This window comes from Mastigoproctus giganteus, chromosome 3 (assembly GCF_048544385.1).
Source record: "Mastigoproctus giganteus isolate SK-2022 chromosome 3, ASM4854438v1, whole genome shotgun sequence".
Taxonomy (NCBI): domain Eukaryota; kingdom Metazoa; phylum Arthropoda; class Arachnida; order Uropygi; family Thelyphonidae; genus Mastigoproctus; species Mastigoproctus giganteus.
Window position 1 is genome coordinate 115887766 of NC_143577.1, and position 13632 is coordinate 115901397.

Sequence of the window (13632 nt, forward strand, 5' to 3'; positions counted from 1 at the left end):
TGTTAATGGAAATTTATTTTCACATTTCTGAACCACTACTAGCCTCACTGAAAATTACTCTTCAGCACAGATTTGTACAAGGTATATGAATCTGAGTTTCCATTCCTGTTTTTCAGAAATTATGACAACTGCTTCTCATTGAAATGAATACTATCCAACATAATGGTTAAAATGCTCATCAAGAGAACTGCCTCTCATCTGCAGATAATAACACATATGGCATAAATTTGCTTTCAACCAGCAGGCAGTTGATTGCTGGAATAAACTTCAAGCTTAGTCAAAATGAGTATTTTGAATTAATTTAAGGAAGAACTAGACTAACTATTACAAGGATCACCAAATTAATTTTTTCAGTTTGTTTATATGTAGTATAGGTCAAGGGCAGAACGATAGAGGAACCAGCACACCATGAAAACAAATTTCATAACTTGAAATGCTGACAGCCATGGAAGTGACATTAGAATACAAGGGGACTGAGGGGTGGGGGGAAAGACACTGCCTGCCATTAACAATCGAATACAAATATTGATTATGTTTTTCAGATTGTTTATATGAAATATAAATAGACAGCAGTAAAATAACTGCACAAGCATAATGGGAAAACAAATTCTGTAATTGGAAATATTGATGGGCACAGTGGTTGCAACATCAAGCTGGAAGTGGGATGTCACAGTAGTCAAGACATTAGACCACATAGAGTTAATGAAAACAATCTGCTACCTCTATCAGAATGGCTGAAAAAAAATGGAATTAGAAATTTTGCTATTTAAATGAATGACACTGACAATTTTGCTCATGTGGTTGGAGGTTCCACAAGTTAACTGGAATTCTTATGGAGAGTGATATAACAGACTCCACTAAACAAAGAAGATAATGACAAAGACAATATGACATTCATTTAAAATGCAACTAAAAATCAATGCCAACTTATTCGTAAGCTCAGCATGCCATGAAACTTGAATTCATTCACAACAGTGAATGAATTCAAGTCTTCATGGTGGTACTTTTAATGCATGAAGTGTAATAAAAGGAACAGAGATCAAACTGAAATCAATAAAACAGACCACACTTTTAAATTATCTTTGTAAAAAGGGAATGATTAATGATGTATTTCTACGTACCATTTTTATGCTGTTCTCATGTTAAATATGTATACTCTTTATTTATTTACCTTTATTTATCTATGTGTACTACTTATTTACTTTTGTATGTTCATAAATATCACGAATAACAGCTACATCAAGCAGAACTACCAGTTCCCACAATGCTTGTTATAACTGAGTTTGGCTGTACATGACAAACCATATTGAGATGAAAATCCTTAATAACTAGTGATCTAAGTAATCACTAAGAATAAGGCTGTGAAGAAGGAAGATTTTGAAAAGATTATTCGAATTAAGACCCAAACCTGAACTATTTTTAAAATTCAAAATTGGGTTATTTCTGTGAATAACAACCTGAGAATTGCAGAATAGGTCTGAAAATTTCAGAATTTTGCAGAATAGGCTGCAAAACTTTGTATTTATCAGATATACATTTAAATTATGAGTTCAATTTGGGTTTCTAAGGAAAAGGGAGCCATGTTATGTCTAGGTTTTTCATTTAGTGAGATAAAGATGCATTTAAAAAAAATGCTAAAGATTCAATGGTAGCAAACATAAGGAAATAACTTTGAAATTTTCTTCTTTGTTCTCAGGTTTATTAATCACATGTGGATATTCAAAACATCAGAAATGTCGTTTGAGAATACCTGGAAGCACTTCCTTGACTGTCTGACTACTATACACTAGAATAAATTTGTGTATCCATTTACAGAACACCAAAATAATAAAATCAACACTAAGAGACTAACTGAGTAAATAAGGAAAGACTAATTGAACTTTCTTTGGATTTAGAGATAAAAATCACAATCAATATTTAGTTCAATGTACAATATCCACTTTAAGGAAAAGATTCCCTTCCCCCTATCAACTGCACAATTGTGCAAAACAAATTCTGCAGCCATGCCTACCCTACTCTATATCCTGCAGTCCAGGTCTTTAAATCTGAGGATTTAAAATTAGTAAATGAGAAACAATTGATTATCATCTGTTTTCCACAAAGGATTATATATATGTATATTTTTCTATCATTAAAATTGTAAGTTTTTAATTTTGTTTTGATGTTTATTGTTCTTCAGTCAAACAAAATAATTTCTTGCCATCACCCCGCCAATGATCAACCTTTACCTCATCTACCCAATGATTCAATAAATGGTTACTCTAATGAAGGATGCTTATCTGCAAAGAGAAGTAATGATTGACAAGAGCAGATGTCATCGTTTAAGGGCACAAGGGTGACATTGTAAATGTTGGCACTAATGACATTAAAAGTAGGATATCTGCAGACTTACTTAACAAGTACAGGTCAATGTTGAAAAAAAGTCGCAAGTTAGGATTAAATTTGAAAGCCTCTACAATAAACATGATAGCAGATACAATAGGAGGTAGTATATTATTATTAGCTATACGGTACAAGGAAGCCTGCGGCTTATGCTGCACCAGCCAAAAAAAAAATTCCCAAATTACCCTGAGAGAGAGAGAGAGAGAGAGAGAGAGAGAGAGAGAGAGAGAGAGAGAGAGAGAGAGAGAGAGAGAGAGAGAGAGAGTCAAAAGTAGAAGGGAATCACCAAGAAAGAGAAGAAGAATATGAAAAGAAACTTGTCAATCAATTTGGCCATGAACAGATTGTGCAAGGCTCATAGGATAGAATTTCTCAGCATGGTCTGCACTTGTTAACAGGATAGACTGCTTCTACAGGGATGCCATAACTTGAATAGAAAGGGGACAAAAATATCTGCTGATGCTATCAAGGCAGTGTTAAGTGGGCTGGATAACTGCTAGCTTTTAGCTGCAGGCAGAGTTAAAAGTGATTCTTGCATTACTTCTATTGGAAAGAGCAGCAGTCTGAAAAGCAAGGTGCTGGGGATTTCGAGGACTGCATGATGATCATGGAACAAGTAAATACATCGGCTGCGTCAGAGTAACTAAGAGTAAGAACAGGTGCATATATACCAATGCTAGGAGAATAGTAAATAAATTTGATGAATTTCAGGTGTTGGTCAAGACACCAAAGGCAGTATTGCTGGGATATCAGAGACGCGGAGTCACACAGATATAAGGAATGTAGAATTGGAATTTGGGGAGTACAATGTGTACAGAAAGGATACACAGGATAGGAAGGGAGAGGAGGGGTTATGCTGTTAGTTAAGAAACACAAAATCTAAGGAAGTACATCCAGTTGACATGAGTGGACAGTGCAATGTTGAGTTTGGTGAGACATAAGCACTGGGAAAGAAAAATTCAGGGTAGGAGTTGTCTTATAATGGAGGATTTTAACTTCCCAGATATTGACTGGAACTTGTGGATTGGTCATTTGCACACTAGCAAGGCTTTTGTGGATTTATTGGATGACTGTTTTCTACAACACCATGTTCAAGAGGTAACCAGAGGGAGTAATTATCTTGATCTGATTATCAATGGTGATTATTCATGCATTAAGAATCTGCAGATAAAGGAACCACTAGGTGGCAGTGATCAGTGTGCTGATGTGGGATTTACTCAAAGATGTAATTACCATCAGGGTGAAAGGGAAGGGTTTTTGCTTTTGTAAAGGTGACTACAGAGGTCTCAGACAGTTTTTAAATTCTATACAGTGGGACCAACAGCAAATTCTAAACGGAAAGCATTCAAGAATTAACTTGGAAGCTAATAGGCTTTTCATAATAAATAAGAAATACTGTTCAGGGTTTAGGCCTAAATGGATGTCAGATTAAGTCATAATAAATGGAGGGAGAAGAAAAATGCATGGGATGGATATAAATTACAGAAGCCTATGGTAGATATAAACTAGTCTGGAATCAAGTCACAAAGAAGGTTAGGCAGGTTATTAGAGCTCTTTTGCAAAGGATGCAAAGAAAAACAGCAAAGACTTCTTTACTTATGTAAACTCTAGAAGGAAAGGAATGAATAAGATTGGTCCACTTGATATCGATGATTCAACTTTTGATGATCCTGCTCAGGTAGCTGACAAACTGGATGAGTATTTTGCATATACATTCACACATGAAGAGATATTCATGGAGGGGAATGCCAGAAGTTTATCAAATTATTACAAAATCATATAGCTCTGGCAGAGCTAAATGATTTTGTAATAACTGAGAGCAAAGTGGAGGAAAAGCTGTTGAAGTTAAACATAAGGAAAGCACCTGGAGTGGATGGGAACCATCCAGTTATATTAAAGGAGGCAGCAAAGGAAGTAAGCAAACCCTTAGCCATAATTCTGGGAGCATCCTTGGACTCAGGGGAGGTCCCCATGGGTCCCAATTCACAAAGGGAATATGAGTAATTAGAGATATGTTAGTTTAACTTCTGTTCTGGGAAAATAATGGAGTCTCCGGTTAAAAGAACACTGCGGGATCATCTAGACGTGACTGCAGTTATAGTTCACACACAGCATGGTTTTGTTAAGGGGAAGTCTTGTCTGACCAATTTGTTGTATACTATGATGTGGTTTCTGATACTGTTGCACATGGAAGACTACTGTATATTTTTGGACCAGTATGGCATTAAGGACAAATTGCTGCTATGGATAAAGGAACGATTGAGTGGGAGAAGACAGACAGTGGTAATGAATGGATACTGCTCTTCATGGACTAATGTTATTAATGGAGTACCATGGGGCTCAGTGTTGGGCCAATTATCGTTTTCTGTATTTATCAATGATACTGATGAAGTTATATATCAGGCTTAATGTCCAAATTTTCAGATGATATAAAGGGTGGCAGGGTGGTTAATGACAGTACGCCACTGCAATTGAATCTAGAATAGTTCAGCAGATGGGATGAGATGTGGCAACTAAATCTGAACATTGACAAATGCAAAGTACTCCATTTGTCAATGTTCGTTTGTCAATGGGTAGCAGCAATCCCCCAGAGTAATGTATCAACTGTGTAGTATTACATTCGGGTAGTGTAATACAACACAGTTAGAAACTTTTCTTTAGCCAGCGGGTGGTTGATTGCTGGAACAAACTTCTATCTGTCATTGTGGAAGTTGATAGCTTAAACAAATTCAAGGTAGAACAAGAAGAACATTTGGAATGAATGGATGGGTAAAATGGGAAGGTGATTTTTTGGCTGATGCTGTATAAAGCTAGCTTTCTTGCATCACATGCCTCTACTAATTATAATGCTAAAGTGAAAACAATGCCAAAGGATCTCTATAAAATGTGTATTTACATTAGAAGAGATTATGTGGGAAAATAAATAGTGACTATATTCTTTCATGGTTAGGCCATGAACTTTTCCGTCACAAGCTCATAATATGATGCATCAGATACTCAACCTCCCATAAACTCTATTAAAATTAAGTAAAAAATATGAAACGGAAGGAGATTGAAAAATCTGATATTTCCTTACTTGGAAGAAGCCTGACAATCTGTTTCATTTCTTCTTCAAACCCAATATCCAAAATTCGATCTGCTTCATCAATAACAAGACACTGTAAGTTCTTATATATGAACTGGGGAGTATTCTGTGAGAAAAAAAAAAAAAAAAAAAAATGAAATATACAGCTGATACGTAATTTAAACCTGTGACAGGCTGTGTGTATAAGAAGATACAAAAAAAAAAAAAAAAAAGCAAAGGAAAAGAAAGGCAACACGAGGACCACAACAAACTACTAGAAACTTACTGGACAAATTGGTTTGCTGCTACCACAATGTCTCTCTGCATTCTCGGTAAACAGATGGTGTATGTTATCATTATCGGCAGTAGAAGTCAAGAATGATATACTGATTGACACGTAGCTGTGAGAGATGATAGCATCATAACTTTAAGTGATTCATTCTTTCTTTCTTTTCCTTTCATTATTTCCTAACCTAACCCTTAAAGCTAGGTATGAAAACCTTTTCCTATTATTTCATAACCTAACCCTTAAAGTTAGGTAATAAAACCTTTTCCAATTACTTCCCAACCTAACATTTAAGGTCAGGTTATGAAATATAAAGAAAATAATGAAACACGGTTCTTTTTTTCCTAACCTATCCTTTAATGTTAGGTTAGGTTAGGAAACAAAAACATAGAAATAAATCAGTAATATGGTTTTTTTAATAGCAAAAACACTCGTGAACTCCAATAATCTGCTTTTAATAATGAGAAAAAACTAATCATCACATCGTCTGTCATGCCTACATGCCAATCAATATATCATTTTCGACTTCTACTGCTGCTTCTGATAACAAACACCGTATGTTTACTGAGAATGCAGGTAGAAACTGTGGTAGCCGCAACCAATTTGTCTGGTGAGTTTCCTGAAGTTTGCCCCATGGTTCTAGTGTTAGCTTTCTTTACCTTAGCCAAAAACAATTTTTTCATTAAATCAAGATAAGGAAAATATACATAAACTGCAATATTACTTCATATAATCCCCGTGCTTCTCTAAACAGTTCTCACATTGGTCAACAAGTTTTTTAATGTCATCTAAAAAAAAATTAAGTTGTGTGTGGTGACGTGCAAAATGACAGTCAGTGTCAAAATGACACTCTGACTGTCATTTTGAAAATCAAGATCCATGAAATGGTTGTTTCAAAGAGCTAAAAATGATAATGTGGGGGAGGGGGTGAGGTTTGGATTGTACAGTGGGAGGAGTATGAAATGAAGTTTTTGAATCATTTCAATGGTTGCTGTGGCTGAATGATTAAGTTCAGCACACCATCATGTTGCAGCAAACCTCCGCATTAATTGTGAATGGAAGTTATAAATTTTGTTTAATGGGACCAAGGACTAACAAAAACACTAGTTTAGAAGAAAAATATTTAATAAAATTGCAGTTCTTTATACATATTAATACAAAACATGTATTAAAAAAATAAATGAGTTATGTAAAAAAGTTATTTCTATGTCAATGGCTTCATAAAATATAACAAATTCGTCTGACGACATAGCGCCTTCTTTTTTTTACACAGAATTTCTTCGTAGCAAGCTAATAATTTTTTTATTCCTTACTTTGTAGCTATAACGCGTTCTTCGTTGGAGTCTATGTTTTCTAAAATTTTTAAGCCTTTTTCAATTGAGCTGAGACCTTCTGTCAAGCTTGCAATTGTCATGTGCTTTTCTGGTGGAACTGGGTCTGAAGTGTCGGATACTTCAGTGATGTTTTGCTCACACATCTCTATGAGCTCATTCATTGTCAGCTCCTGACTATGTGAATCCAACAGCTCATTGACATCATCACCATTGACTTCCAAATCTAATTGTCTGGCAAGATTAACAACTTCTATCACATGAGCGACATGATCAGTTTCTGGCGTTGTTTTCGTCTCGTTTTTGAAAAAAAATTGACAAAGTTTCTTCCAGACACCATTCAATGTTTTTTTGTGAATTTCATCCCAAGATTCTTCAATGATTCTTACGGCATCTAAAACATTGAATTGTTTCCAAACGTCTTTAACAGATATCTCAGTATTTTGTCTCATAGCTTTATTCAGACGTGCAAACGAACCCTTCGTGTAGTAGGCCTTGAATGTTTTGATGACTCCCTGGTCCATTGGTTGAAGCAAGCTGGTTGTGTTTGGAGGCAAAAACACAACTTTCACACGTGGGTCGAAATTAATTAGGGTGGCAGGAGGGTGACCGGGTGCATTGTCAATAAGAAGCATCACTTTAAATGGAATCTGTCTAGACTTGCAATAACATTCGACTTCGGGTATGAAGTGGTGACCAAACCAGTCCTCAAAAACAGCTGTCACCCAAGCTTTATGATTTGACTTTTTTTTTAGCATTAGCATTAGTAGAGGCATTGGATGCAAGAAAGCAAGCTTATGCAGCATCAGCCAAAAAAAAAAAAAAAAAACCCACTTCCACTTCACCCCTCTGTTCGTTCAAAATACCTGTCCAGCTGAGCCTTAAACTTATTTAGGCTATCAACCTCCACCACAAGGGATGGCAGTCTGTTCCACCAACCAACCACTCGCTGGCTAAAGGCAAATTTCCGCACGTCTATCCTACATCTGTCTTTCCTCAATTTGAATTTATGCCCTCTCAGGTGATTTTTCTGAGCTAGAGAAAGAATCCCATCAGCATTGAGCATGCTTAAACCATTCAAGGCTTTATACACCTCTATCAGATCACCTCGCTGGTGCCTAGTCTCCAGACACTGTAATTTGCAAAACTTAAGCCTTTCTTCGTAAGAGCACCCCTTTGTTCCATTCACTAATCTTGTTGCCCTTCTCTGTACTCATTCCAGCAGCTCTACATCCTTCTTGAAATGAGGCCTCCAGACCTGTATACAGTACTCTAGGTGTGGCCTGACCATTGCCTTATACAATGGAATAATCACCTCCTTATCCCTGTTGGAAAAATTCCTGTATATCATTGACAATACTCCATGAGCTACTCTTGCAGCCCATCTGCACTGCTCAGAGAACTTCATATCTGCCTGCACAATCACCCCCAAGTCCCTTTCATTCTCTACCACTGTCAGTGTAGTACCACAGAGTTGATACGTTGCTCTGGGGTTGCTGTTTCCCATGTGTAGTACTTTACATTTGTCAATGTTAAACTTCATTTGCCACCTCTCAGCCCATCTGTTCAACCTTTCCAGATCCTGTTGCAGCAGCATAGTGTCAGTAGTGTCCTTGACAACCCTGCCAACCTTTGTATCATCTGCAAACTTGGACATTAAGCTTGATATACCATCATCAATATCATTTATAAATACAGAAAACAACAATGGACCCAACACTGAGCCCTGAGGGACTCCACTAATAACATTAGTCCACGATGAGCAGTGTCCATTGATTACCACTCTCTGTCTTCTCCCCCTCAACCACCCCTTTATCCATAGCCGCAATTTGCCTCCAATGTCACACTGCTCCAATTTGTGTAGCAGTCTTCCATGTGCAACAGTATCAAAAGCCTTTCTAAGATCCAAGTATATAATATCAAAGTTATTCCCTGCATCCAGTTCTTTTGTGACTGCATCATAGTATCCAATCAAGTTGGTCAGGCAAGACTTCCCCTTAACAAAACCATGCTGTGTCTGAGCTATAACTGAAGTCTTGTCTAAATGATCCTGCAGTGCTTCTTTAACCAGTGCCTCCATTAATTTTCCTGGAACAGAAGTTAAGCTCACAGGTCTATAATTACTTGTGTCAGCCTTTGATCCTCGTTTGTGAATTGGGGTCACATTTGCACATTTCCAGTCTATGGGTACCTCCCCTGAGTCCAAGGAAGCTCTCATAATTATGGCTAAGGGTTTGCTTACTTCCTTTGCTGCCTCCTTTAATATAACTGGATAGATCCCATCCACCCCGGGTGCCTTTCTTGTGTTTATCTTCAACAGTTTCTCCTCCACTTTACTCCCAGTTATTTCAAGATTCTGTAGCTTACTGCTAGAGTTGAATACACCTCTGGCATTCCCTTTGCTGAATAACTCCTCATGTGTGAATGTCGATGCAAAATATTCATTTAGTTTGTTAGCTACCTGAGCAGGATCATCAACAGTTGACCCATCAATATCAAGTGGACCAATCTGATTCATCCCCTTCCTTCTAGAGTTTACATAAGTAAAGAACTCTTTGCTGTTTTTCTTTGCATCCCTTGCCAAGGATTTCTCGTAATCTGCCTTCGCCTGCCTAACCTCCTTTGTAACTTGGTTGCATATCAACTTGTATCTATCATAGGCTTCTGTGTCATGTGTTAATTTGTAAGTATCCCATGCATTTTTCTTCTCTGCCATATGCCTCATTAGTTCATCTGACATCCATTTTGGCCTAAACCTTGAACAATATTTCTTAGTTGGTATGTAAAGCCTAGTAGCTTCCAAGATAAGGTCTTTGAATGCTTCCCATTTTGAATTTGCTGTTGGTAACATCATCAGTTGGTCCCACTGTATAGAATTTAAATACTGTCTCAGTCCATCGTAGTCGCCTTTACGGAAGCAATAACCCTTCCCTTTACCCCTAATGGTAGTTACCTCTTTGAGTAAATCCCACTTCAGCACACTGTGATCACTGCCACCTAGTGGTTCATTTATCTGCAGATTCTTAATGCATGAAGAATCACTGCTGATAATCAAATCAAGAGTATTACTCCCTCTAGTTGCCTCCCGACCATGCTGATGTAGAAAACAATCATCCAATAAATCCACAAAAGCTCTGCTAGTGCGTGAGTAACCAGCCCCCAAATTCCAGTCAATATCTGGGAAATTAAAATCTCCCATTATAAGACTCTCTGATTTACTGGCCCACTCTATTTCCCTGTACAGTTCCTTATTATACTCATCAGAGTCATTAGGCCTATAGCACACTCCTACTCTCAATTTTGATCTCCCAATGCTTATGTCACACCAAACTGACTCAACACTGCACTGTCCAGCGATGTCGACTGGCTTCCAAATCACTGGTAAGCTAATTTTAGATATATTTTTTAAAACTCTTGGGTTTTCGGAGCGATAAATTAAGAGAGGTTTTAGCTTGCAGTCACCAGCTGCATTCCCGCCAACCATCACTGTCAATCGGTCTTTGGAAACCTTAAAGCCTGGAAAGTTTTTTTTTAGTGAAAATGATGTAATTTCCGTCAAAAGTTGAGCAAGAATTCGAACGTACACATAAAAATATGACAGTTGGAATGCAAATTCTTGTGTGCAGCTCATGTGGCAGCAAAGTTGAATTTTGTTCATCTTTCACTCTCACTCTCCACCGTCACACTGTATATCGATAGCATATGAAAAACGACCTTGAAGATAGTGGGCGGCAGTGTTGCCAAATGAAAAAAATCAAGAACTGTGTAACTCCGAGTTTGCGTGTCGGGGTATTACTGTATATCAATATCAATGTAAAAGCAGTGCCCTATAACACTGTATGTCTTTAATATTTTCTTATACACAAGAAAAATATTACTTCACAGTTGGAGGTGGGCACACTTATCAATAAAAAAAAAAAAAAAAAACAGTAATAAAAGTCATGGTGTTTCTCTTCCATTTTTTCCTTTTCCCATCTTCCTGAAATGGTACTAAAATCTAATGGCATGGGCTTTTATATATAGAAAGAGAGAAACTTTACTTAGCAATCATAATATGGGTTTGAAATGACTGTAGATGAAAATATCTATAAGATACAGAGATCATGACATAAAAATATGCCATCTGATTTAGACTAGACATGTTTTCCAGGTAACTAGGAACCAAATTCAGAAATAATTTTACACTTATGGTTGCTAAATATTTAATGGTAAAAACTAAATGATAAAATAATCCTTATTTAACCCAGTAGTGGAGCACATGGCTGCCTTTCCAAACTAATGATCCTGCATTAATAGCTAATGAATAATAATGTGAAATTTTTTCTACCTCCCCAAATGTAGACAAACTTTCATCGCACTAGTTTCTGAAGTGATTTTTTATGTGCTTTGGAGATTAACCGCAAACAAGACCCTGTCGTGTTTCCAGCCATCAACTTTGCAATTTGAGTGAGCAATTTGAATTATTTGAGTGAACAAAAAGCAGTTGATGTAAACCACCAACACTTCTACAAAGTAGCAAATTAAATATTTGTTTATAGTTCAAAGTCGATTGCTTTCTTCTCAATCATAAGGCTGCAGTTGCTTATAGAATAGTGGGAGCACTATTCTATAAGCAACTGCAGCCTTATGATTGTTTATGTAAGATTTGTTATTGTTCTTGCATAATAGATGAGAATATAAAACTCAATATTCTCTCAAAAGTGGGCACCATTCTGCAGGAAGTGTAATTTATGTAATATGTAAATAATATATGTAAGTTCAAATTTTGCACAAGGTCCTACACATGAAGCATACAAAATTCAAAATAAAATTTGAAATAAATCTGCAAATGGAAGAAGCTAATAGTATAAAAATAGAATTAATATTTCTATACATAAAAAAGCAAAAATATTTGAAATTTTGCACTTATTAAATCTTTTAAACTAAAAAAAAAGCGAGATGAGAAAATGGAAACAACCACATTATAAAAAAAAAAAATTTAAATGAAAGGTGTACAAAATGCAGCATTTTTAAATATTTAGTTTTTTTTATTAAAAATAAATTTACAAACATAATATTGCAACCCATTAAGAAAAGATGCAACCCATTAAGAAAGGATGAAATAAAGATGAAAAGTGTCCAAACAGAAATCAAAAATTCCAAAAGGTTTTCCAGACATCACAAAAAAAGTTGATAATTTTTTTTTATTTTAAATTTCTCACTTTCTTTAGTCTTTTAAACTGGAAAATGATCCATATTTATATTTTACATCAAAACTTTTTAAAAATTTCAGCAGTATTATTTTTTTTTTGAAAATAAAAGGTGTAAAAAACAATATTCTTTAAATTTAAAAAATAAAAAGTTATATGCAATAAGTATTACAATTCATTAAGAAAATATGAAATATTGGTATTGTCCAAGCAGAATTCTGAAAATACCAAAAAAAAAAAAAAAAACCAACAAATATCAATATAAAGTTGAGACCTATTAGGTGACTCACCATCAATGTGCGAAACAAGGTACTGACAAGGTACATCATGTGAATTTACTGTTGTTAAACTTATTAATTTATAAATTTTTTATTATTTGGTTTATAAAATATCTGTCTTCATATATGATTCATACCTGTAGGTGATCCAAAAGTCTTCCAGGAGTAGCTACTAATATATTAACTCCTTTTGCTAGTTTCTGAGCTTCTGACTGCCTATTTGTTCCACCCATAATCAAACCATAACTATGGTGATGATATTTTAATAATTCTTGCAATACTCCAAATGTCTGCATGGATAATTCTCTTGTAGGTGAAATAACAATTACTCCTGTTCCATTTCTAGGCTTAAACTCCAACTTGTATAGTAATTCAATTGCAGGGATAAGAAAGGCTAATGTCTTGCCACTACCTGTCTTTGCTGCTGCAACAATGTCTCTAATCAGAAAACAAACAAACAAATAAATAATAATAATAATAATAAATACAGGCATACCTCGAATAACGAATAGGATACGTTCCACGAAATTACTTCGTTAAGCGAAACTTCGTTTTCAGAGGTAAAAATACTATGGCCAGAATAGGGATACGTTCCTACGTAAAGAAAATGAAAAGCTTTTTTTTTTCGAACAAAGAAAAGTTTTATTAAATAAACAGTCAACTTACATACAAAGTGAAATCACATTTTAAAATATGAGTCTAAAGTTGATTGTTTATGCTCTTTTTCTCTTTCATTTAACAATTGCCTATACGGAGTTATTGCATTTAACACTGATCGCTTAAAAATAACACTTCTTCCTAAATCAGGATCATTTTCACTAAAAAAATTTAAAACGTTTTCAATGTCATTTAAGCACCTTTTTAAATCTTTGGTTGTTAACACTTTTTCGGCAGGAACTTCTTTAACTTCGTCTTCATTATCTTTGTCTTCGTTGCTAACAAGGTTTTCTAAATCTTCCACTGAAAAACCATCATCTTCTGCATTCAATAAATTTCTAACATCCTCTTCATCGACATTTTCGAAACCTATTGATTGAGCCATCTGGATAACTTCATTTCTAATTTCTTGGATGTTATTTTCTTCTTCTAGTACAACTTCTGG

General features: G+C 35.5%; 1 protein-coding gene across 1 annotated transcript in view; it reads right to left on the reverse strand.

Annotated features, from left to right (window-relative positions):
• The window catches only part of pit (probable ATP-dependent RNA helicase pitchoune), a 170137-nt gene that overhangs the window by 63641 nt on the left and 92864 nt on the right, over positions 1-13632 (reverse strand). The window contains exons 6-7 of the mRNA XM_090370075.1: positions 12668-12968; positions 5459-5573 (exon numbers count right to left, since the gene is read on the reverse strand). Coding sequence (XP_090226201.1) covers positions 5459-5573; positions 12668-12968 — 416 coding nt within the window. The remainder of the gene's footprint in view (positions 1-5458; positions 5574-12667; positions 12969-13632) is intronic.